Source organism: Mesocricetus auratus, unplaced genomic scaffold, assembly GCF_017639785.1.
Source record: "Mesocricetus auratus isolate SY011 unplaced genomic scaffold, BCM_Maur_2.0 Super-Scaffold_100022, whole genome shotgun sequence".
Classification (NCBI taxonomy): Eukaryota; Metazoa; Chordata; class Mammalia; order Rodentia; family Cricetidae; genus Mesocricetus; species Mesocricetus auratus.
In genome coordinates this window covers 11,048,918-11,073,768 of record NW_024429203.1, presented here as the reverse complement: position 1 = coordinate 11,073,768, position 24,851 = coordinate 11,048,918, and the positions used below count along the sequence as shown (strand labels likewise).

At 42.4% G+C, this 24,851-nt stretch overlaps 1 protein-coding gene across 4 annotated transcripts in view; it reads right to left on the bottom strand.

The window, feature by feature from the left end:
- Prdm10 (PR/SET domain 10) overlaps positions 1–24,851 on the bottom strand; it is a 108,269-nt gene that overhangs the window by 68,498 nt on the left and 14,920 nt on the right. For all 4 annotated transcript variants that reach the window (XM_040729901.1, XM_040729902.1, XM_040729904.1 and 1 more), the window contains exons 2-3: positions 4,849–5,045; positions 2,370–2,534 (exon numbers count right to left, since the gene is read on the bottom strand). In XM_040729901.1, coding sequence (XP_040585835.1) covers positions 2,370–2,534; positions 4,849–4,917 — 234 coding nt within the window. In that variant the 5' untranslated portion in view covers positions 4,918–5,045. The remainder of the gene's footprint in view (positions 1–2,369; positions 2,535–4,848; positions 5,046–24,851) is intronic.

Here is a 24,851-nt window from a genome sequence, read left to right as displayed (position 1 = left end):
CATGTAAACATAAAAGACACTCCATGAACAGAGTGCACCATTCGCACTGAACCCTACTCACAAAAGAGATTTGTAAATCAGTAAAAATGGATTTCGAGGTAGGAACACACAGAGGTGTATCAGGAACACGGGCTATTAAGCCTTTACAATATTAACACATATCTGTCATCAGAAAAGCAGAAAAAACATATATTGAATTTAGCTCACAGGGTCTTTGTTTTTTGTTTTCCAAACAGTGTTTCTTTGTGTAGCTCTGACTGTCCTAGAACTCACTTTGTAGACCAGGCTCAGAGATCCTCCTGCCTCTACCTCCCATGTTCTGAGATCAAAGGCGTGCACCACATGGCCTGGCCAAGGGTTCTTTTTTTTTTTAAATAAAACCAGCAGGTGTAATAATGATAATAAAGAAACTTAATCATTATAAACACATAACAATTAGAGAAAAAAGTCCATACTTTCACAGCTAAGGTATGATTAGTATCTCCAATCCAGAAAAATAATCTCTGCTAAATCTTTTGAAAGTCTTTAATTTGCCCAAGACTTTGGTAAACCTATGGGACTAACATAAAAACTGGGCTACACAGAGAAACCCTGTCTTGAAAAAACAAAAACAAAAAATGAACAAACAAAAAAATAGTTAAATCTGAATTGAACATGAAAGACAGTTACAGGAAGTTGCTATTTCTTCACTTTGACATTTTAAAAAATTATCAAAATTCAGACACGTGCTAACATTATAATAAACTGGCAGTTAAATACATGCCATCCTTTACATACACTTTCTGGTTGTACTTTACTTTGCTGTTGTTTTTGTTTTTCGAGACAGGGTTTCTCTGTGTGGCCCTGGCTGTTCTGCAACTCGCTCTGTAGCCCAGCTGGTCTCAAACTCACAGACATCTGGCTGCCTCTGTCTCTGCTTGGATTAATATCGTGCACTACCAACGCCAGGCTTGACTGTGCTTTAACACAGCTAGAGAGCAAAATAAGCCAAAGCCTTCCAAAAGAACCATGTGAGCACTGGGCAATTTCATTTCTAGAAATGAAATATTACACAAGGACAACTTAATGACAAGGATCCTACTATTAAAAAAAAAATCCCAGCACTCAGGAGGCAGAGGCAGGCAGATCGCTGTGAGTTTGAGGCCAGCCTGGTCTACAGAGTGAGTTCCAGGACAGACTCCAAAGCTACATAGAGGAACCCTGTCATGAAAAACAAGACAAAACAAAACAAACGAAAAATCAAATGAAGCCAGGCATGGTGGCAGGTGATTTTAATCCCAGCACTCAAGAGGCAGAGGCAAGCAAATCTCTGTGAGTTTGAGGCCAGCCTGAACTACATAATAGTGAGTTCCAGGACAGCCAAGGCTATATGGAAAACACTGTCTCAAAAAGTAAGTAGACAGCCGGGCATTGGTGGCGCACGCCTTTAATCCCAGCACTCGGGAGGCAGAGGCAGGCGGATCTCTGTGAGTTCGAGGCCAGCCTGGTCTACAGAGTGAGTTCCAGGACAGCCTCCAAAGCCACAGAGAAACCTTGTCTCAAAAAACCAAAAAAAAAAAAAAAAAGTAAGTAGACAGACAGACAGACAGATATTATTTAGGGGCTGACACTACAGGCCACTGGGAGAGCATGCACTTAGCACGCATAAAAGTCTGGGTTAAAATGCAATACCAAATGAAGAAATAATAGTTGTACAATGTATTGCATACTTACTATATCCTCAGCCTTCATTGGTATATGTGAGTATGGTAGTGAGACCTGTGCATATGTACTGTAAATAACACATAGTATGGAAGACATTATAAACACTTTGTACATTTGAAAGTGCCAACAATATTTGTGGAATATCTATGTCACTCTTTTAGACACTCCAAGTCAATGACAAAAAACAAAGGCTATATTGTAAAGTTTTTTTGAGTATGTGCCTTGGCTTCTGGTACAGTTCTATAAACCAGTAAGTTACTAACAAACAACAGGACAAGCTGGTAGGATCCTTTGCTTACAGATTTAACCGAATAATCTGTATGCTTTCATTGAGCCAACTGGGATTTAGCTATACACTGTGTAGTATACAGAACAAAACACTTAGCTCTGGATACTCGGGAAAGGCAACAAATTGACAACCACCTCACTGATAACTGGAAAGAAAGCCTGACTTGACACTGGGGCTCTAACTCATTTTTGCACTCCATTTAAATAAGTATATCATCTCTTTCATTGCCAAGTTAGTTACACACTCCTTGATAGCACAAATCTTATCTGAATGTTCACTGAATCAAAACATCTAGGATAACAACTAACCCACAGCAAGCATAAGTTATTATTGGCACATTAATTAATAAACAAGTCAAAAGCAATCCTTCACTTGCCTGTGCAGCTTCCACCGGGTGGATGTACACCAGTGTGTGCTCTGGACCGTCCACTGATGTGTAGGAGGCACCATCTGCTGTGTACACCACCTGCTGGGGAGGACGGACTTGGTCATCAGTGTATACAATCTGAGCCACGGTTCCAGCATCCGGAACAAAGTGCACCTGGGGGGAAAAGCAGGCATGTCTGTAGCATCTATCCTTATAAAGCAAAATCAAACTCACAAAGGCATGTGACCAACCAAGCACAACTGAGCTGAAATATCCCTAATGCAAGAAAAAGGAAGACTGATGTGCCTTCATTCATGCTAAGCTAGAGACCAGAAGGCAGGATGCATGGACCTTGTCCGTAATTTACTGTTCAACATTAGAGAGCTGACTTGAATTCTTTTGCCTTAAAAACCCAATGCAAATAGATAACTTCTGGTGACTCATGAGGGGGCAATTAATTGATCCTGGAAGAGAAACTGCAGATTCCTGCATGACACCACTGCCAAAATACAACACACATTGCTCTGTGATATGGGCCTAAAAGCAATTGCTTTCAACATATCATAAAAATTCTATCTTATAATGGGTAGCGCTTTTCAGCAGACATTAAAATAAGGTCACTTTTACTTCTACACGTTATTTCGTATGTGAAGGACATACTGCATGGAGGCACATCAGGAAATGCCGCCGAATCAATGGCTGTGATGCACTTCTTCCCTGCTAGCTAAGTGAAGAAGCTGAAAACCCTAGTGAAGTACTGTTAAATGGTTCTGGTCAAGTAGTTCGGCTGTCCCCAGGGAGATAATCTTCTGTGTCCTGATACCTAAGAACCAAAGGCAAAATTGAGTTGTATGAAATCCTCTCTGAGGGGTCAGCAATAGAAGATTGACTCTGTAAGGCACCAGCACGGCATGTGCCTAGAGCCCGCTGTGGAGAGTCTGCAGGCGGATAACCAAAGCACTCATCTGGGGGGGAGGAACTGATATGTTGATGTTGCTGGGTGGCCATCCTCACTCCTTTCCTGACTTGCCACTGGTCCTAATGTTTCTACGGCAGTTCTCTCCAGTGGGAAATAATAGATTTCACAGATGACACATAAACTAACTTAATGCCCAGCAAGAATACCAGAGGCCAAGTGTAATTGAGCACCACAGGAACACAACAGATTTCCTGCTAAGTGATTAGTCTGTCTTCTATATACATTCGATTTATGCCTGAAGATAAAGCATGCCCATGGGGGAAATTAGGTTCACAACATATCTGCACAGCTTTCTTTGTTGTGAGGCAATCCTGTGACTTCAGATTTATAATCTTGTAATTTTCAGTTTTCTTATTCATACCAAAGCTTTAAAATGGGGGACAGACATTTTCCTCAAAAAAGGATAAAGCTAATCTTTCCCAATTGGTTTTCGCCATGGAGAGTCTATAAATGAGAATTTGCAGAACTTAGGAACAGAAACGACTGGAAAGACAGGTACAGTGGGAAATTCTGACCTCAGCTCCCCTACAGGCAGGGACCCTGTTCAATACAGAATTTCACAAAAAGACTTCCCTTTGTTTTGCTTTTGGTTTTTGTTGTTGTTGTTTAAGGCAGGGTCTCACTATGTAACCCTGACTGGCTCTGAACTCACTAAGTGGACCAAACTATCCTTAAACTCGCAGAGATCAACTGCCTCTGCCTACCCAGTGGGCATGTGTTGCCACGCCTCACCTTTGTCTTCCTTTTGGATAAATGCAGCATGTAAGCTCGTGAAAGCAGTCATCAAAACAGTTTCCATGAGAAAAGCAGTGGTCTCAGTTACTCTGCTAAAAATGTCTCTAGAACGACTTTCCTATGGATTTCAGACTGCAACCTTTAAATCTTATTATAGTCATTATTAATTATCACAGCATTGACTATATTGCCTAAATTAAGTAATATTTGTACATTTAAATATTTCAAGGCTAACTATCTGATTTTGACAATGGTACTAGGGTTATATAATTTAGTGAAAAATTGATCAAAACCTTATGTTTTTCCTAATTTTCAAAAAAGAGTTTATGGGCCAAGCATGCCTCCCATCATCAGGCAGATTTCTTGAGTTCGAGGCCAGTCTAGGCCATGTAGAGAGTTTCAGAACAGACAAGACCCTGTTTTAAAAGGGACGATAGGAAATTCACACCTTAGGTGTCATTACTCATGGAGAACTGAAAGAAGTCAGCAATGGCTTGAGGTTTTTGGAATCAGTAGCACAGATAAAGGAGGGTAGATAAACAGCCTCTACCAGTAGGGTACAGAGGTGAAACCATGGTGTCTGAAGAGTTAGTTCCTCCCCTCACAGAAGTGAAGCAAAGTGCTGATGCATTCCAGCTTCTCAGAGCAAACTCTCTTGGGCTCCCTCCCAAGCACTCTTACTGTACAGACAGAGACACTGGTGATTTTCGGCTGTCAGCATTCACCTACTAAAACACTGCTGCCAACAGTGAGCTGTTAGCTCCCATCTTTTACCTGTGCAGTGTTCTGTTCATGGTCCGCAGACGTCGGCCACACGTGGGAGCTTTCATCTTTGGAATCCATCTTGTCCTTGTTGCACGACTCTAAGTCTGAGCCACCTACAGCAGCAGGACAGGACAGAGAGCACTCATTTGTCTTGTACGTCCTGTACACACGTGTTCATGGAGAGTAGGAAGGTCTCTGCAGCATGCCTGAGAAGAGACAAGAGTTTTAAGTGGATAGCTATATTTCAATAAATTAGTTTCAACTGAGAGAGGGGGAAAAAGTCTTGTTAAAAGGCAACACACTTAGGCAAAGGGGTAAAAATAATGTATTATTTATGGCAATAATCTAATGTATTGCATACCTACTATATTTTGGACAATCATTTAATGAATGCATGTGTTTATACACATGCACTGTATATACAATGCAATTCTCATTAAAAATATTGAAGGCAAACTTAGTTCTTTTGAGAAGAAAGTTTTTCCATCTATTAGCTGCAGGTAAATGATAGGGTTATGCTCCAATCTGATTGCTTTGTAGACCAAGATTTTTTTATGGTAGACATGACCTCATATACCACTACCACTTCTACTCAAAATGAAGAGCAGAAGAATGAAAACGGCAAAACAAGGGAGAAGAAGCTGATGAAAGAAACTGGATTGTCCAGGTCATAATCTGGTGAATGCATGCAAACCTTGTCTTCTATGCAGTCAGTACAGAGGTGAACAGTAGGCAATTCAAAGTCTTTCCAAACATACACACACACAAACTACATTTTGAAACTTCCACTTTCTAAGATAAGACTCCTTAAAAACTATGTTTTTAAAAAGATTTACTTACTTATGTGTATGACTGTTTTGCCTGTAGGCATGTCTACTACATGAGTGCCTGGTGCCTAAGGAGGCCAACAGAGGCCACCACATTCTCTAAAACTGCAGTTACAGATAGTTGTGAGCCACCATGCAGGTTCTGGAAAGTGAACCAGGTCTTCTACAAGAGCAGCAACTGATCTTAACCACCAATCCATCTCTATAGCCCAATAAGATGGACTCTTTTTAAGATAACAATCTCCCCTTTTGATGAGAATTATAGAACACTGGCATCCTACAACATCACATGAGACTCATCATGCCTGGTCCACTTGTAACCACTCCCACTAAAGTAGCATATGTAGACGGGGAGAGGTAGCAGTCAGACGGGATGACTGCTGGCCCCCATCCACCAGTGTTCTCAGTTAGTAACAGAAATATGCTGAGAAGCATGTCCCTAGACCACACACACTCCAATCTCGAAACCAAAACAAAGCTCAATGGAGGATACCATAATTCCCTCCGGTACCTAACTTGAACTCTGGAGCTGCCCTGTGCAAACTGCACGGCACCTGTGAAGAGCCTGCCCCTGCCTTCCTCGCCCTTGCTCTACCCTACCTCCCACCGTGTTCAACAGTACCTGAAATACTGCCAACAGTGGAACTTAAAGGGGCACGGGGAACGTTATAGAGAAATGGAGATATCCTGTTCATCTGAGCTGGGAAGGTTGTTATGCAGGAAATAAACGTGTCAAAAATCTTCATTGAGATTCTTCAAATAACATTATTTACCATCTTACTTTCTTTTCCTTGTGTGTGGTATATACACATTATATAATAGCATGTAGTTACTAATATATTAGTTACTTTTCTGTTGCTGTTATAAAACACTATGACCAAAGCAACTTACACAAAAAAGGGTTTATTTGGGATTTCAGTTCCAGAAATTCCAGTTTCAGAAGATTAGAATCCGTAATGGCAAGGAAGAAGCAGCAGACAGACATTTTGGCTGGGGCAGGATGCCAAGAGCTCACTTCTTGAACCATAAACACAAGGAAATGGCAAAATGGATCAAGTCTTGAAACTCTCAAAGCCTGCTTCTAGGGACATACTTTTTCCAACAAGACTACAAGTCCTAAAGACCGAAATAGCATCCCAAACTTCCCTAAATAGTTGTACCGACTGAGGATGAAGTGTTTAAATACAGGAGCCTATGTGAGACATTCTCATTCAAACCATCACTACATGCTTGCATGTGTATGAGTGCACTTGAATGCACTTGTACGCACATGCGTGTAGAAGTCCAATGTTAACACTTTATTTACTGTAAGATCTCTCACTGACACATCGCTCACTCGCCAGCTTGTCCTAGGAATCCCGTCTCTACCTTCCATGTGCTGCGACTGCAGGCTGTCACCACCTATGCCTGGCTTTTGAGTGGGTTTCGGGGATCTCCACACTCGTCTTTATGCTTACAAGAGATTTTTTTCCACTGCACCATCTCTCCAGTCACACTTTCCCTTCTTTTCTCTTTTCACCTCAACTATTTCAGAGTAAATTACAAATACCACTTCTTTGCCTTTTCCCCACCTTGATATGGGGGTCCTGCTAAATTACCCAGGCTAGTCTCACTGGGTATAATGACTCCTGGACTCCTGGATTTTATTGATCTCATGAGTGACTAGAGTTACAGGTATGCACCATCCTCCAGCTTACCTTCAAATTCTTAAGGAAATAGTTCCTAAAACTGAGAACATTCTCTTGGAGGCACAGGACCATAGTCCAAGTCACAGAGATGTCATTGAAACAGCAATTCTACTTTACTCACAGACCTTCCTAATGCTTTGTCAACTGTCTAATTCACCGTCCTTAACAGTTTAAGGAACATTTTTCTCTCTGTCTCTGATTTAATCTGGCATCAAACACTGGATTTAATCTGGCATCAAACACTGTTCACTGTGTGTGCGCAGGGTCATGTCCCTCTGTCTCCTTCAGTCTAAGAGTTTCCTGTCCCTGGTCTTCTGTGACCTTGACACTTTTGAAACACACAGAATGGTCTTTAGTTTATCTGATATTTCTCAATGGTTAGATTCAACATATGTATTTTTAGCATTAATTAGATTCAAGATATATTTTTTAATCACAAAAGATATGCAGTACCCTTCCCATACAAGAATTAGAGAAATTTTTCAACTTGATCCTTTTAAATACTCAAGTGCACCTAGCCATGGAAATACTTCACGGACCTATGTCCTTGCAAAACATACAGACCTGCAAGTACCTGTTCTTTGTGTATATTTCTAGAAAGGTGCTTTGTACTTAGAGGGAAAGGTGGAACCCAGAACCTTACAGGTGATAAGCAAGCACTTTACACCAAGTTAAAGCTAGCTTGTTTTATTTCTTTCATTTTATTTTCATTTACATCTAGTTTAATAAGTATTAAATACAATTAGCTGAAAATTGAAAGAATACAAAGGACACAATTACCCTCCCAGCAACTCTTAGCCATTCTTCAGGAACAATTGACAGAATCAGTTTCTTGTTTTTCCTTCCAAAGGCATTTCATTCACATACAAGCAAATACATACACAATATATATTTATCTCTCCAACTACAAACAAATAAATTATTGATTCTGTACAAGATAACAACTCTCCTACATTTGTTTGTTCTATGAAACAGCCTATCTTGCGCACTGTTCCATCCACATACATTTTCTTCGTTTTTTATTCCAGCTGCATAATTTCTTTGTGTGAATATATTGCAGTTTATTTAGCCACATAAATGTCCAGGTTCTTGGACATAAAGAACTTGTCTAGTAAACATGAGGACCTGAGTTCAAGCCCCAGAAACCATATAAGAAGCCAGGTGTTGTACTTGGTAAGCTCTGAGCCAGTGAAGACTCCTGGAAGGGAGGGCGTGGGATGGTAGCCCGTGTGTGAGCATTGACACTCACAGTCCTGTAGCCTCCACAAGTACACGTACATCTACACATCCACATCCATAGCCAACCCTCACACACAAATGAGTCCTGGGGTTAAAGACATGCGCCGCCACACCGGGTTATTTAGGTTTTCTCTAAATGACATGTGACATGGTGACAATTAGCTTGGGACATCTATTGGGATTGTGGAGGTTGGTACGTCATACTCTTATTTCCAAGAAGATCCTGAAGCAGCTGACGTGGCTGTGTGCAATGAGACCGTTATTAGTTCGCTCCTGAACTCCCACACGGTACTCCCGACCCTACAGCTAGCACTCTTCGCACACCTGAGGCACAGTACAAGCGCACTAACAAGTGTCTGAGACAGCCTCAGCCCAGAGAAGCATGTTGAAGGCTGTGGGCTCCTGACCTGAGTTTTAGCAGCAACTTAGCTAACTTGGGCAAATCCCAAAAGGCCTTTCTCTTTTTTCTCTAAAAATGGTCCTATGTTTACTGAGAGACTGGACACAAAACAGTAGGTGAAAAATGCTTTAGCAACTGTTTGCTACATAATAAGCAATCGATTTCCAAAAAATCCAACCCTGTTAGTCTCCTCCCTGCTTGTCTTAAGCCTCTAAATTCCTAAAAGTCAGGGGTATGTTTTGTTAACTGTGGTCATGACGAAGGACTTGGGTGATTGTTGTTGAGTGGTTTAAAGATATCCTGCTTGAGGGAGGGGGTGGGGCAGAGGAGATGCCCAACACAGAGGTGCTCTGAGATCACTTCCTAGAGGAGATAGCATGTAACAGATGGAAGGAAGCAAAAATCAGAAGGAGCCTGATAGTTATTCCAGACTGAAGTGTCCTTGTTAAATCTTATTGGATCAAGAAACAGTTCATGGAGTAAAAAAGCTGCAATGACATAAAGCAGGGTTTGGGAGTGGCTGGGAGGGAACAGCTTTGTTTCTAGGAAAGTAACGGCAGTAACCTATAGCAATAAGGATGGGAATCGCTATCCAGAGGCAGTTCCCAGAGAGGCAGCTCCCAGCAAGCTCAGTAGACCTGTATCAAATAAAGGACAGTGTGGCGTTAGGAGATGCACATCTGGTCTTTGTCCCCTTTACCTGGCAGGTAAATCTTAAATCCCTAGCCTTTCCAGAAGATGCTAATGATACAGCTGATGTTAGCAGCCTAGGTAGGTGTAGCATGGGTGCTGGTTGCCAAAAAGGCCAAAGACTGTGGCTTCTGCCCTCTGAATGTTATCATCTGACCAGCCTCCTCAAACACCTTCTTTAGTTCCCACTCTGCCATTTACTCACTGTCCTGTCCCAAACTCTAAAAAAGTGGGGGTGAGATAGACAACAGACCAAAGATTAAACTTAGCGCAAAGGCCAATGGTTTAATCAAGCTCAAGTCTCCAAAACAACAGTTTAGCCAGCTTCGGGATAGCTTCCTGAGAAGAAGGACATCTGGAGAGGGCAGGAAGCCCTCCCCCTACCTTGCCCTGTTTAGTAGTATGTCATCATCTAGAGTTCACTGGCATCCTCAATAATATCCCTTACTACAAGCCAGTAAACACCAAGTGTGTCCCTGGGTTCTATGAACCACCCTAGTGAAGAATTGGAAGTCCACAGCGGTGTGGAGAACGTCAACTGAGGGCAGGTCATCAGAAGCACAGGCAAACAATCTGGAATTGTGGCTGGTATCTCAAGTGGACTGCAGCCTTGAGGACTGAGCCATCAACCTGGGGGGAGCTAAGCATCTCCAGGAAGACAGCATCTCAGCAGGGTTAGATTTGCTTGCTTTTGTGGTTGTTGTTTTTTGTTGTTGTTTGTGTGTGTGTGTTGTGTTGCTTTGTTTTGTTTTGTTTTTCCAAGATAGGGTTTCTGTGTAGCCCTGGCTGTCCTGGAACTTATTCTGTAAACCAGGCTGGCCTTGAACTTGAGAACCCCCTACCTCTGCCTCCTAAATGCTAGGATTAAAAGTGTGCACCACCGCCTGATTGGTTATTTTTGATTGTTTATTTTTATGAAATACAAATGTATCCCTTAGCATCAGCATCTTAAATATAATAAAATGTGGAAATATTTGTGATCAACCAGCATAATTGGTGGCAAAGCTTTTCATCCCTGGTGAACACTGAATACATTTTCAGTATAGAGTAAGCATTGAGGAGAAAAGGTGACCATAGCCCTGCCCCACAGGACACAGCATCTAGAAGGAGAGCTGACAAGCAACCTCTCAATTCACTCCCCATGACACCTACATGGTAAAACCAATAGTAGTAGAGACTATGGAGGCAATTAATTTCGAGTGTCCAGCCTCCTCAAACACCCTCTTCTCAGTCATTTTTGAGTTTCCATCCTCTCATTTATCCACTATCCCGCCCTTCAACATCTACTATCTCATCCCCCAGTGTCATTGGCCATTCTCAGCTAATGCCACTACTCTGGAGCCTTCTGAGAGTCTGGAAGCTCCTACCTCCATTGCCTACAACTATTAAAGAAAGGTCATAAGGAATCCAACTCTATGGTATAAAGTAAGAAAAGTGGCTTCAGTACTTAAGATATTCCAGGGGCTGGGAATGTCACTCAATTAGTAGAGTGCTTATCTAGCCTACAAAGAGCCGTACATTCAGTTCCTAGCATGCATAAAACTAGTCATGGTGGTACATGCCTGTACTCACAGCACTCAGAAGGTAGAGACAGGAGGATCAGAGGTTAAAGTCATCCTCCACTACACAGTGAGCATGAGAACAACTTAGACTATATGAGACCCTTCCTCAAAAGAAAAAAAAAAAAAAACGAAGAAATTCTACATCTATGGTTCTCAATCATGTTTTAATAGTAGAACATCATGGAATATTAGTTTCCCTATATTAAAATTTTTTTAGTCATTTGAAAAGCAAGATGAATCAAAAAGGATACCACAAAAGCACTTGTCATGCAAGCCTGACAACCTGAGTTCAATCCCTGACATTTGAAGGTAGAAGGAGAGAAAAACCTCAGCCAGCTTGTCTTCTGACCTCCAGCAATGTACCATGGTACACACACACACCCACACTAACACACACACATGCATACAATGACAATTAAAAAGTAATCGTTTTAATGAGTAAAGATGGCAATGCTCAGCAGTTAAGAGAACTGACTGCACCTGCAGAAGACCTGTGCTCTGGGCCTGTGCTCCATTCTCAACTCATACATGGTGGCTCACAACCATCTTGGCCCCAGTTCCTGGGGATCCAATGCCCTCTTTTGGACTCCTTGGTCACCAAGCACATAAGTAAATGCACACATGAACATGCAGGTAAAACACTAGTACACACAAAACAAAATAAATACATATTAAAAATATAAAAGATAATGGTTCTTGGGAGAGGGCTCTATCGATAAACACCTACCACTGTACATTTGTAAGTGGTTAAGTGGTAACTATTTTTAGATTATTTTGCAAAATAAAAAGTTAACATAAAATAAAATGTTCATAGATAACCAGTAATAATCACTGTCCCACTTCTTCATGGAGGAGATGGGATGTAACAGATCTCTTTTTTCACAACAATCATGAATGAATCCATGGCTACCAAGAGGCAAGACTTGGAACATTCAAGAACAAGCCTGCTTCCCAACCCTTCCTCTACCTGGCCAAACTGGCATTATTTGCCCACTACTACAGCAATCTCCTGGGCTCAGGTCTTGAACTGTGGCCTTTTGAAATTCTTAGGATCCAATCTGCTGCTCAGGCAGCAGGCTGGTTATAATATCACTGCCCTCCAGAAGCTGGGCACACAGTAGTAAACAGCAGGGTGCAATGGCAGCCAACATCACAGTTTAATCTACAGGTGTTTTTGTTTCTGTTTGGTTTTTCCAGACAGAGTTTCTCTGTAGCTTTGGAGGCTGTCCTGGAACTCACTCTGTAGACCAGGCTGGCCTCGAACTCACAGAGATCCGCCTGCCTCTGCCTCCAGAGCACTAGACTTAAAGGTGTGTGCCAGCACCACCCAGCTTTAATCTGCAGGTTTAATCTCAGTTTCTTACTTCTTGAATTGTATTTGCACCAGAGCTGGAGTGAGGGGAAAGACAATGAAAGCTGGTCTCAGAAAACACTACAATTGCCTAAGGTGCCTGCCTTTGTGACTTTTTTAGAAGGAAGGGGGGAGGTGGAGACAGCAGTGGGCTGTAAAGGATGCTCTTGTCTGGATCATTAAGATGTGAGCACAGGCCGTGCAGGGAACCTACTTTAACAGCCTACTCCCATACCCCCACCTTCACCTGGTTTCTTACTTCATAAATTCTCAGGCTTTGGTGCTAAATTTGTTTCTTGTATCTCGACTACTGACCTGATTCACATGGGGTTTTGTTGTTGTTTCTTTTTTATGCAAGACTTAGGAAGCTCCTTGCCATGGTTAGAATGTGAAATATCCCCTCCCTGCAGGCTCCTGGGTTTGCATACTTCATCCCTAACTAGCAGAGCTGTTTCAGGGGGCTGTAGAACCTTTAGAATGTGGGACCTAGCAAAAGGAAATAGGTCAGGTGTTATAGCTTGGCCTTGTTTTCTGTTCTTCGTTTTTTGACCAGCTGAAATATAAGTAAGCAGCTGCCATACACTACCCCACCATGGAGTATAATGCCTCTCCTGCCATGCTGTCCCTCCATGACACAGCTTATACACTCAAATCATTGGTCAAAATGAATCTCTCCTGCTTTCTGATGCTTGTTTGAAGTCAGGTACTCCATCAAAGCTAAGTAGTCACAATATAAGCCCCTACCAAATGCAAACTTTTCTGGAGCACCCAGCCCTGTAGGGGTGGCCAGAGGGAGCAATGGGCTCAGTACCAATCACAAGGACAAGACACTGAAGATAAACAACTCAAATTCAACTGAGCCGGAATCCAAGGAACTCACATTGATCAAATTCAGTTCATTAATTTAGTGCCCACGCCAACCCATAGAAGTTGTTTAAAACTCAGGTTCAGGAAACGTATAATAGTATACAGTAGCAAGCCAGGCAGCCAGTGACAGCCACATTAAAGTTGAGAACAAGTACAGTGAACATAAAGAGCTTTTGTTCTGTTCACATTTGGAACGTGAGCTAAAGCTTTTATATCTAACTGACTCCTGAAACAAGCCACCTTAGAATTCAGGAAAGAAAATGTACTAAGCTTAGTTCTAACTTGTGAAAGGAAACTGAAGCATACATACAATAGACATATAACAAAATAATGCATATTTCAGTACAAGATCCCTATTCTTGCTATGAAATACAAGCCTATTAAATCCTTTGAATATGTGCTGGTTAGTTTCATGTCAACTTGACATAAGCTAGCATCGTTTTTCGAGGAGGAAACCTCAATTGAGAAAATGCCCCCACCAAATTCTTTCTTTTTTTATTTTATGTACACTGGTGCTCTGTCTGCATGTTTCAGTGAAAGTCAGATCTTGGAGTTACAGACAGTTGCTAGCTGTCATGTGGGTGCTGGGAATTGAACCTGGGACTTCTGGAAGAACGGTGGTGCATTTTCTTGATTGATGGTTGATATAGGAGGACCCCTGGCCTGGTGGTAGTGGAGTGTATAAGAAAGCAGGCTGAGCAAGTCATGAGGATCAAGCCAGTAAGCAGCATTCTTCCATGGCCTCTGCTTCAGCTCCTGCCACTACTTCCTGCCCAGACTTCCCTGGATGATAGACTACAAGCTGTAAGAGGAAATAAATCCCTTTTCTCCCCAATTTTTGTTCTTGGTATTTTATCACAGCAATAGAACTCTAACAAAGACAGTATAGTATCAATGGCTGAAAAGGTCTACTCTTGGTGTGACTTTGGAGAGATTATCACCTCTGGTGACCCAATAGCCTAAGGGCTCTCCCCCACACCCACCCACCCACACACACACACACACACACACACACACACACACACACACACACACACAGAGCATGGTGTCTATCTACCATGCCACACTGACTCCAACTAAGGAGCTACTGGAAACCCAGAAATGGGATGGGAGGAAATATGGCTAAAATATTTTTCTAATTGCAGCAGAAAGTAAAATGTCGACAATTTTAACTAGGCTATATATGCCTTAGAAGCTAAAGGCTTTCATAAAGGATTTTAGCAAATTGAAAAAGGAAGAGGGTTGGGGATTACTGCATAGAGGCTTTGATCCCCAGTACTGCAGGGAGAAGAGAGATTATGCCTTTGACTAATAATATTGTTATTTTCTTCTTTTTTATTTAAGCCTTCCTAGACTTGGCATATTTCTATATAAACAGAGGTATAAAGTTAAGATGAGTAAGAGCACAGCAGTAAGGGCTGCCACACGTATCTACTGAGGGCACAGTTAACAACTGCTATAAATGTCAACAAGGAAGCTAAGAGTGAATTCTCCAATTGTAAAACAACAACAACAATAACAAAACCACTTCAGAAATAAAGTTTTATGCCTTTAGTGGGGTAAATGTTTAGAAAAACATTCAGGCACTGATGAGTAAGTGAAGGCGATCAATTTTGAAGTAAACAGCCTTTTGATTTTATGAGAGTGATGGGATTCAACTCCAAAACTATTGTGCCTATAACTCCAGTTTTGGAGATGAGCTATTCCCTGGCCTCCATGGGAACCTACAAACATGTATGCCATGCACATAAAGAGCTGCTGAGAACCCGGAAGCAGGGTGGGAGGAAATATGGCCAGAATATTTTTCAATTGCAGTAGAAAACAAAATGTAGATAATTTTAGCTAGGATATATATGCCTGAGAGGCTGAAGACTTTCATAAAGTATTTAAGCAAATTAAGAAAAGGAAGGGAGGGAGGGAGAGGGAGAGAGAGAGACAGAGAGACAGAGAGAGAGAGAGAGAGTTGGCACACACATACAAAATAAAAACTAAATGAAGAGATAAGACCTTTAAGGAAGGGGGGGCTGGGGGAGAAGGGAACAGCAGAGAGGAGCGAGGAAGGAAGGGAGAAAGGAAGCCCTGTCGGTTCACAGTGCTGGAAAGACGGCTCAGTGGTTAAGAGCACCAGCTGCTCTTGCAGAGGACCTGGGTTCACAGGCTGGAAAGACGGCTCAGTGGTTAAGAGCACCAGCTGCTCTTGCAGAGGACCTGGGTTTGGCTCTCAGCATCCACATGGCAGCTCACAATCATCTGGAATTGTAATTCCAGGAGATTTTACACCTCCTTTTGGTTTCTGCAAGCACTGCACAAACATGGTACGTTTACATACATGCAGACAAAACATGTTTACACATAAAATAAAGTAAATCTTAGAATAAAAGAAAAGGTTGTTCCTAATTGATTTTCTGACCACTATCAAGAAAGATATTACGTAGCCCCAAGAGTTGAACTACTATTTAAAAATAAACAAACAAAAACACAGATTGGAAAGCAGAGAAGAGAAGCAGGACCAGACAAGGTTCAGGAGTGGACCAGAAAGGCAAGTCCTTCTCCACTCATGAGTCCGTCAAGCCTTTCTTGCCAGGCAACAGCTTCTGGTGCACAAAAGCTAGGACTATCAATTAAGGCTTTTCTTCTAAGAAAGGTTCTTTTACCCAGTTAGAGTTAGGGCATTCCTTTCTTCATGATTCAAAGGAGGAAGCAGCAAATCTTTCCTGTTAGCACAGGGAATGTGGATTTGCCCCTTCTAGTTCAAATAAGAACTTTTCATGTACCAAAAACAAAGATGACTCCTCCCATCCCATTTGATAGTCTGCTCACAAGGCAGTAGGGCTCCATCAAGTCCTTCAAAGGAAACCCTACCATTCACTCAAAGAAAAGAAAAACCCAGGTGATCGAGACTTGTTGGCAGGCTGTGTCTGTCAAACCTACATGAAAATCCTCGAGAGCTCAGAAGGGCTCCGTTTCAGTTCTAAGGGATGACAAACCTTGATGTCTGCCTTTGACTTTTCACAAAGACTAGCTGCTTAGCTGATAAAATGTGAACACAATTTCAGAGAAAATTCAGTCAGCGGCCTCTGTTCTGCTCTCAGGAGTCACCAGGAAGAGCCTGAAAGCAGCAGTATTGTATTGCTGCGGGACAATAGACAAACCATAGTGTCTGAGTTGGGATGATTTCACACAGTAACTGTGTCCAGCTGGTGGGACAGATGGGCACCTTTCACGGGGAACCCACTGTCCTCTGGGAGATTACCAGGCATGCTACCTCAAGACCTGAGCTTTTTTATAGCTGGTCAGTGGTCGGGATGGGTCCACCTGAGGACCAGTCCTTCCAGTGTAGAAGAGGCAATTTCAAAGTGTATTTGAGGGACCTGGGACCTGTTTCCGTGTGTCCAGTGACATGAGACTACTAAACTGCGTTTGGACTTCCTGCTATGTCTCTAGTTCTGGGGTATTGGCCCCTGTGCTCTGACTACATTAGTGGCCCATCCACTCTAACTACTGACTTCCCAAGCCTGTTGACATTATGGGAAACTATACTGGCTTCTCTGCCTCTCAGCAACTACCTACGAACTCCCCAGCCCCACAGGGAGGAAAGAGGTGCCAGAAGCTGGACTTGTTTTCCTCGGTATCCCCTCTGATCAGAACTGTGCTACTCTTGCAGGAAACTGAACCAGCTTTCAAAGGCATGCACTGTGGTCAACACACCTGTTACCTTACAACTGTACCTACCAGAAATTTTTGAACTTACCAATGGCAGTATAGGTTGTCCCAAGTGACACTGCTTTAAGGCCTATCTGACATAACAAAGTGATCTCATAATCAAGATACAACTGGGACCCTGGAATAGTCTTCTCTTGATAAAGAAAAAGAGCAAAAGGCACCAAGAAAACCTTTTGCACAAGTGGTATCTGAAAATGCCCTACTATTAAGCATCCTAACTTTGAAATCCAATGACAGTTCTCTACATGCATAATTTTTCACATAGCAAAGGGAGAAAGAATTTGAAAAGCATATATCTAGTAAGAAATTTATAGAGAGAATAAAGAAGTAAATAATAAAGCTGGTTGCTGGTGGTACATGCCTTTGATTCCAGCACTTGGGAGGCAGAGGCAAGTAGATCTCCGAGTTTAAGGCCAGCCTGGTTTACAGAGCAAGTTCTAGGACAGCCAGAGCTACTTAGAGAAGCCCTGTCTTGGAGAAAAGAAGAAGTACATAATAAGAGAGGACTGGACATGTGGCTCAGCAGTTAAAAGCATATACTGCTTTCATAAAGGCCTGAGTTCAGCTCCCAGCACCTACATCAAGTAGCTCACAACTGCCTGTAACTCAACTCCAGGTTTATCCAAAGCATCTAACCTGGATGGTGACTCACATTCACAGACATACACATAACTAAAAATAATTAAATAATTAAGACAAGATAACAAAGGATATGAGTAAACATTTTTCTCAGATATGTACAAATGGCAATAACATATGAAAAGATGTTTAAAAGCTGAGGGCATAGCTCAGTAGTACAGTAGGAACCTAAATGTGCAAAGCCCTACATTCAGTGTTCGACACAAACACACATACACACAGTATCCCAAAGAATAAAACACATCAAATCCCCAAAGGGAATAATGTGATATGAGATGTTATACAGTTGAACCTTTGAAAATACAGTAAGTAGGACAGGATGGTATATTCCTATAATCCTAACACTCAAGAGGGTGAGGTAAAAAACTTGCAAGTTCAAGGCCAGCCTATACATACATATATACATATATGTATGTATATGTATATGTGTGTGTGTGTGTGTGTGTGTGTGTGTGTATGGGGGAGGGAGGGAGGGAGGGAGAGAAAGGTCTCTCAAAACAAACAATAAAAAGAAAAGAAAAACTACAATAAGTGAACAAAGCCATTCACAAAAGATCATTTATTATATCTTTAAAGTCCAGAACTGCAAGCCTATACAGACAAACTATAGATTAGTGGTTCAATAGGCAGGGCTGGGAAGGGGAGGAGCTAAGAGGTTCATGTTTCTTTGAGGTGATGAAAAAGTTCTAAAACCAAACATATATATGAATATATTTTCAAATAAAATACTGAATTAGAAAAAGTTGTGATAAAATTGTTTTAAATAAAAAGTAAAAGTTATCCTTTCCCCTCTACATGTGGCCACTGTTGATATCTTCTTGTGAGTCTTCTCCTGTTACACACACCCCATACACAGAAACCAGCTATGTCTATACACACAAGCTCAAACAGAGCCATACAGCATGAGTCACACTTTAATATGCTGTGGCATCTCTTAAGATGCTTGAGGTATTTGTAGTAAATACCACTTTTAACATGGTAGATGGGGCAAAAACCTACTCAAATATTTACCTACTAAAGGACTTTCTTTGGTGGTGATGATTCCAGGGATAAACCCCAATGCTAGGCAAGCACACTACCACTGAACATCCTCACTCAATAGTTTCATTTCTACCCTTATTTAAAATATGTCTGTATCGATAGGTTGTGATGCAGAAAGACCACCCATACATTCAAACATAAGGAATGTCTTAGTGAAAGGAAAAGCATTGGCACAAGACACTCAAGACCAAGTGTTCAGCACAAAGATTTATTTGCCCCAGAGGGATGGAAGGCAGGAATAAGAGACAAAGACAGAGGACGAGGGAGAAGAGGAAGGGAACAAGAGAGAGGGGAAGTGGTAATTGTCCCAGAGGACGACAAAGGACTGCCTCTGGATAGAGGAGACACCTGTGGCACATAGGCCAATGGCAGTTTATAAAGGTACAGGTGAAATTCCACGAAAGGATGAGGTGTTTAATTTTAATTGGGCATGTTTAATTAGGTCAGACAAGGGGGCTTTGATTGCTGAACTTCAATACTTGGATAGCTGGACCATAGTCAGCCTATGGGGAGGAAGTGGCCAAATAAGGGAATAGACCTTGGTGGCTAGCTTTATGAATGCAATCTAATGGTTTGCTAATTGGAAAGAAGGGGCTGGGCCTACTAGAGGCATGCCTGCTGTGCTCCAGCTGGCCAGAGTCCCTTCACTTAGGAACTGGACAGCTTTCTCAAGAGACTGACAAGGGAACATTTCTAGAACCCAGGAGTTTGTGACCACCTTTAAAAGTATAGGGAGACCCTGCCTTTAACCCCTGCACTCAGAAAGCAGAGACAGACGGATCTAGGACAGTCTGGTCTAAAAATTAAAATTAAAATTTTAAAATAGAAAAAAAAAACGTAGGCAAAAGACCTGCCATATACATGTCCACTGTCCACGGGTGTACAGGTGTTGGTTGGTTGGTGAGTGCATGTGCGCGTGTGTAGGCCACAAGTCAAAGCCGGGCACTTCTCCTCATTGCTCTCCATCTTATTTTCAAACAGGGTCTCATTAATTCAACTAGACTAGTTGGCCAGGAGTCCCTGGGATCCTACTGCCTCCACCATACCACTACAGTGCTTGTATTGCAGGCAAGTAGCACTGCGCCCTGTTTTGATGTGGTTCTCAAGCTTACATAGCAAGTAACTGACTAGGCCATCTCCCAAACCCTACGTTACTTTTATTTATTTTTAGCAGGGTTGGGCTTGGACCCAGGGGCTGGTGCAGTGTTCCCAGTGGGCTGTGTCCCTCACTCTACAATGACTGTCACTTAACTTTTTTACAGCTTCAGGCGCCTTCTGAGCCTTTGCCTTTCTTGTCTGTTTTTCTGCCCTTGAACTGGCTATTCTCCTATTTCCACCTCCTGAGTGCTAGGATTATAGGTTCGAGATACCGTGCCTAGTTTTGAATTCTTTTCAGGAGTATTCAGTCTGTTTTGTTTGCTTGTTTCTTGGGGGGTTTTTTGTTTGTTTTACAAGTTCCTATACAGCCGAAGCTGACCTCAGACTCAGTGTGTAGCAGAAGATATCCCTGAGTTCCCGATCTTCCCACCTCTCTCCCCTAAGTGCTGGAATTACAGGCATATATCAGCATGCCTGGCCCATATTCTTTATGATCAAAAGTTATTTTCATTATCATAAAATGTTAAATTTTAGTTGTTAATCATCATTGAGCTAATTTTCATGGGGTTACACAGTGTCCATAGGAATGGAGGTAGCTTAGGAAAGACCAAACACAGCAATGGCTGAAACTGAGCAGATGTGTTTCTACACAACTGATGCTGGCACTGCACTGTGAGCAGTCCTGTGGTTGCTGAAACACTGCAGCAATTCAACATTTTTAATGAATTAAACTTCCAAGTCCAACATTATGGAGCCCTCTTGGAAACCCATCAGTTTCATGCCTTACCCATTCAAGAGGACACTCGCATCAGCTTTATGCCTTACCCATTCAACCTCCAAGCTCTCACTTCCAAAAATGGACCATTTCTTTCCTTCTTTCTACTCAAAGTTGCTCCCACCTCAGCTCCCAAAGGACGAACTTGTCTGGCATGTCACTGGGAATAAGATCCCTTCAGGGTCTTCCATGGCATTGCAGGAAACATCCCAGGCAAACCAAAGACAAGCCATGAACCCAGGTGGTCCCACAGCAAGGCCTTCGTGGTCCCTGAAGATCTATTCTTTGTCTCTTCTGCAGTATTAGTTCCTACAGGAACATCCACACCAGCAAATATGCACTAGAATCTCCTATTTTTATTGAACTGTAAAAGGCAGGCCTTGTAGTGCATGCCTCTACTCCCAGCATTAAATAGGACACATACATACTGGAGGCACAAACACACACGGGGCACACACACACATGCACACTGGGGGTTTGGAGATGAGGGCTGGGTCTTAGGGCGGTGATAAAGCCTTTACCCTGCACACATGAAGTCCTGGGTCTGATCTGATCCTAAGTACTTGAAAAACAAGTTTGAAGATTTCTAAACATATATTGTACTCTGATAAAATGTTTACAATGAACAAAGTTTCCCTTGGACCCAGTTTCCTATGCAACTACCTGTATATCTGTCCATTTTCTCACATGTACTGAAGAGTTACCTGTAGTTCATTTCCATTACCTCATTTGACAATATAGTTTTTTATTTTTACTTCATGTTCATTGGTGCTCTGCCTAAATGTATTTCTGTGTGAGGACATCAGATCCCCTGGGAACTGGAGCCACAGAGAACTGTAACCTGCCATGTGTGTGCTGGGAATTGAACCTGGGTCCTCTGGAAGAGTAGTCAGTGTTCTTAATGGCTGAGCCATCCAGCACCAAGAATATACCAAAAAAAAAAAGTATATCCCAGGCTGGCTTGGAACTCATTATGTAGCAAACAATGACCTTGATCTGATCATCAAGCCTCTGTTTCTATGTTCGAAGAGCATAGGCATGTGCCACCACGGGTGGTTTGTGTAGTCTTAGGAGTTGCATCCAGAGTCTTGTGCATGTGAGGCAGTTTATCAACTGAGAATACATCCCCAGCCAGAAAACACTTTTTCAAATGTATGTGCCAAAGGCAGGACTTACTAGACACTTCTCATCCCACTGGGCCATTCCAGGGCATTCATAACAACCTCCTTAAAACTCTGTCCTGATTCCATTCCTCTGGCCTTCCTCCTATATCCAGAACATCTGCTTCATAACCCCTCTGCTGGCTGGAGCCACAGCAGCTGTGCAGCTCAGGTCCTCTCCAGGCCCCTCCTCCCCTGTGGCTTTATACCCTCCCTGAGCTCATCTGTCCCTAGGACAAGGGCAGTAGTTGTCTCTGCCTGGATGCTTTGGGTCAATATTATAGAAAATCTAATTATTTTTCATCATCCAGATGTCAAAGTCACCCTCAGTCCCTTGGGCAGCCATTTTGCACATTCTGGTTCACCCTAGCAATTAAAAGGGCTGAGGACCTGGGGGTGTGGCTCAAGTGACAGAGCTCTCGCCTACCCTGTGTGAGGCTCTGGGTTCCATCCCTAGCACTGCAGGGAAAGAAAAGGGGCAGGAAGCCAAGCATGCTGGAGCACTCCTTTAATCCCAACACTCAAGAGGCATAGACAAGCAGGTCTCTGTGAGTTCAAGGCCAACATGGTCTACATAGTTGAGTTCAAGGACTACACAGAAAGACCCTGTCTCATAAAACTAAAACAAAACAAACAGAACCCAAAAAAACCCACTTAGGATGCAGTCTCATCCATTAAAATTCTACTATCAGGCAGGACGTAGTGGCATATGCTTTTAATCCCAACACTTGGAAGGCAGAGACAAAAGGATCTCTAAGAGTTTGAGGCCAGCATGGTCCACAAAGTACCAGGGCAGTCTCCAAAGCTACAGAGAAACAAAAGCAAAATAAAACAAAACCCTACAATTGCTACCACAGTGAAGAAATTATGTGTATATATGGTATCAAAATTTATTCTGAGCTTGAATGAACCAGGAACTAACAGGGGCACTAACAGGGGGAAAAATCAGAGTACAAGTGACTCTTTCTGCAAGTGAAAATATTCTGAGAGGATCTGAGTTCTTGCCATCTAGACAACTGAAGGTACGGAGAGTTCGGCTGCTCTTAAGTCATGAAAAATTAAGCTCAACATCAGTGCTTGTGAATGTAAAGAACAGGCTGGAAGCCAAGCTTGGGAAAGGAAGTAAGAAGTGTGACTGCTCTACTCCAAGGCCTGCCACTGGTGACGATTAGCTTCTGAGTGTGCCCACACCCACAACCTGTGACACTCTCACAACAGCACTACAAGGTCTGTTCCAACATCTCCATGCCCTGAGTGGAGGCCCTGCACCCACGGTGGTTAAAGTTGATTGGCATTGGCATGGGCAAATCCAGGATGGTACCTCTGGGGCTACAGTGCAGACTGCCTCTTCACCCAATGCCTCCCATCTGCTTACAGAACAGGAAAGGCCAGAGACCCAGGCCGGTAATGATAGCCATTGGAAATCACACAATAGCAGTCTGTCCTTGTGGAGCTGTAAATTCCTGTGTAATCCTCGGTAACTGAACAAGCCCTCTCAACAGTGTGCACCGGCCAAACTTGTTCTTCCTTCAGCTCTGTCACTGCCACACACCTTTGCTGGAGGGGGCACCAGAGCTTGAGGCAGGTGGCCAGGAGAGTTGAGTCACCCCAACTTAACCTCTGGTGTACAAATGATAACAGCACAGTTATCCCTACAGTAGAACAGTGAAACTATGAAGCAAATTAAATAGGGCTATGGTATGGCACGGTGGTGTGACTTAATGTGCACAAAGGTTCAAGCCCTAGCACCCAAAAAAAAAAAAAAAAGAAAGAACAGTAGATTAAAATGGAATTATGTAAATGGAAAACACTAGATGCTATAACTGACACACAGGAACCATCAAAAATGCCCCTTGTTAGCCGGGCGTTGGTGGCGCACGCCTTTAATCCCAGCATTCGGGAGGCAGAAGCAGGAGGATCTCTGTGAGTTCGAGACCAGCCTTGTCTACAAGAGCTAGTTCCAGGACAGCCTCCAAAGCCACAGAGAAACCCTGTCTCGAAAAACCAAAAAAAAAAAAAAATGCCCCTTGTTATCAATGTGGCTGTTAATAAAACTACTAATAGACCCTAATAATTCATGTTCATCCTAGGATTAAAGAGAATGAGAATAGCCATCATATCATAAGAAAAAAAAGCCATAGTTTCTTTCTGCTCTTGCGTAAGCAAGATATAGTTAAAATTCAAAGTATACAAGCTACAAACTATAAACTCCCCACTAAATGTAAAGGTTTGTCCAGTCAGAAAAACAACAAAACAGAGGGCTGGGGATTTAGTTCAGTGGTAGAACATTTGACCAACTTGTATGAGGTCCTGGGTTTGATCCCCAAAACGTTTAAAAAAAAAAAGTTGAACATAGGTTTGGGACTTCAGTTTCAGCAAAATAAAGCTACACTGCATCATCTATGAGCTCCCAATCTAATGCCAGGCTACATTTCTACACTGCATCATCTATGAGCTCCCAATCTAATGCCAGGCTACATTTCTACACTGCATCATCTATGAGCTCCCAATCTAATGCCAGGCTACATTTCTACACTGCATCATCTATGAGCTCCCAATCTAATGCCAGGCTACATTTCTACACTGCATCATCTATGAGCTCCCAATCTAATGCCAGGCTACATTTCTCAGGCCATGCTGCTGCATTACATAGAAGGGACTTGTTAATGACATTCTAGTTTCTGTATCCTCACTTTAGAAGGATATCTTCATTTTCTCAATTTTATTCTAAATTTGATATGGTAAGGTAAGAACAAATGGTAAGAATACAGAGAAACCAGGACCTCCATATGTTTTGGGGATGTAAAATACTGTAGGCACTTTGGTAAACAGTCTGGCAATTGATCAAGAGTCTAAACAGTTACCAGATGACACACTGGTTCCTTATGAAGATGTAATAAACCCTAGAGGAGTAACGTATCTCCCCAAAGAACGTGTACATAAATATTCATA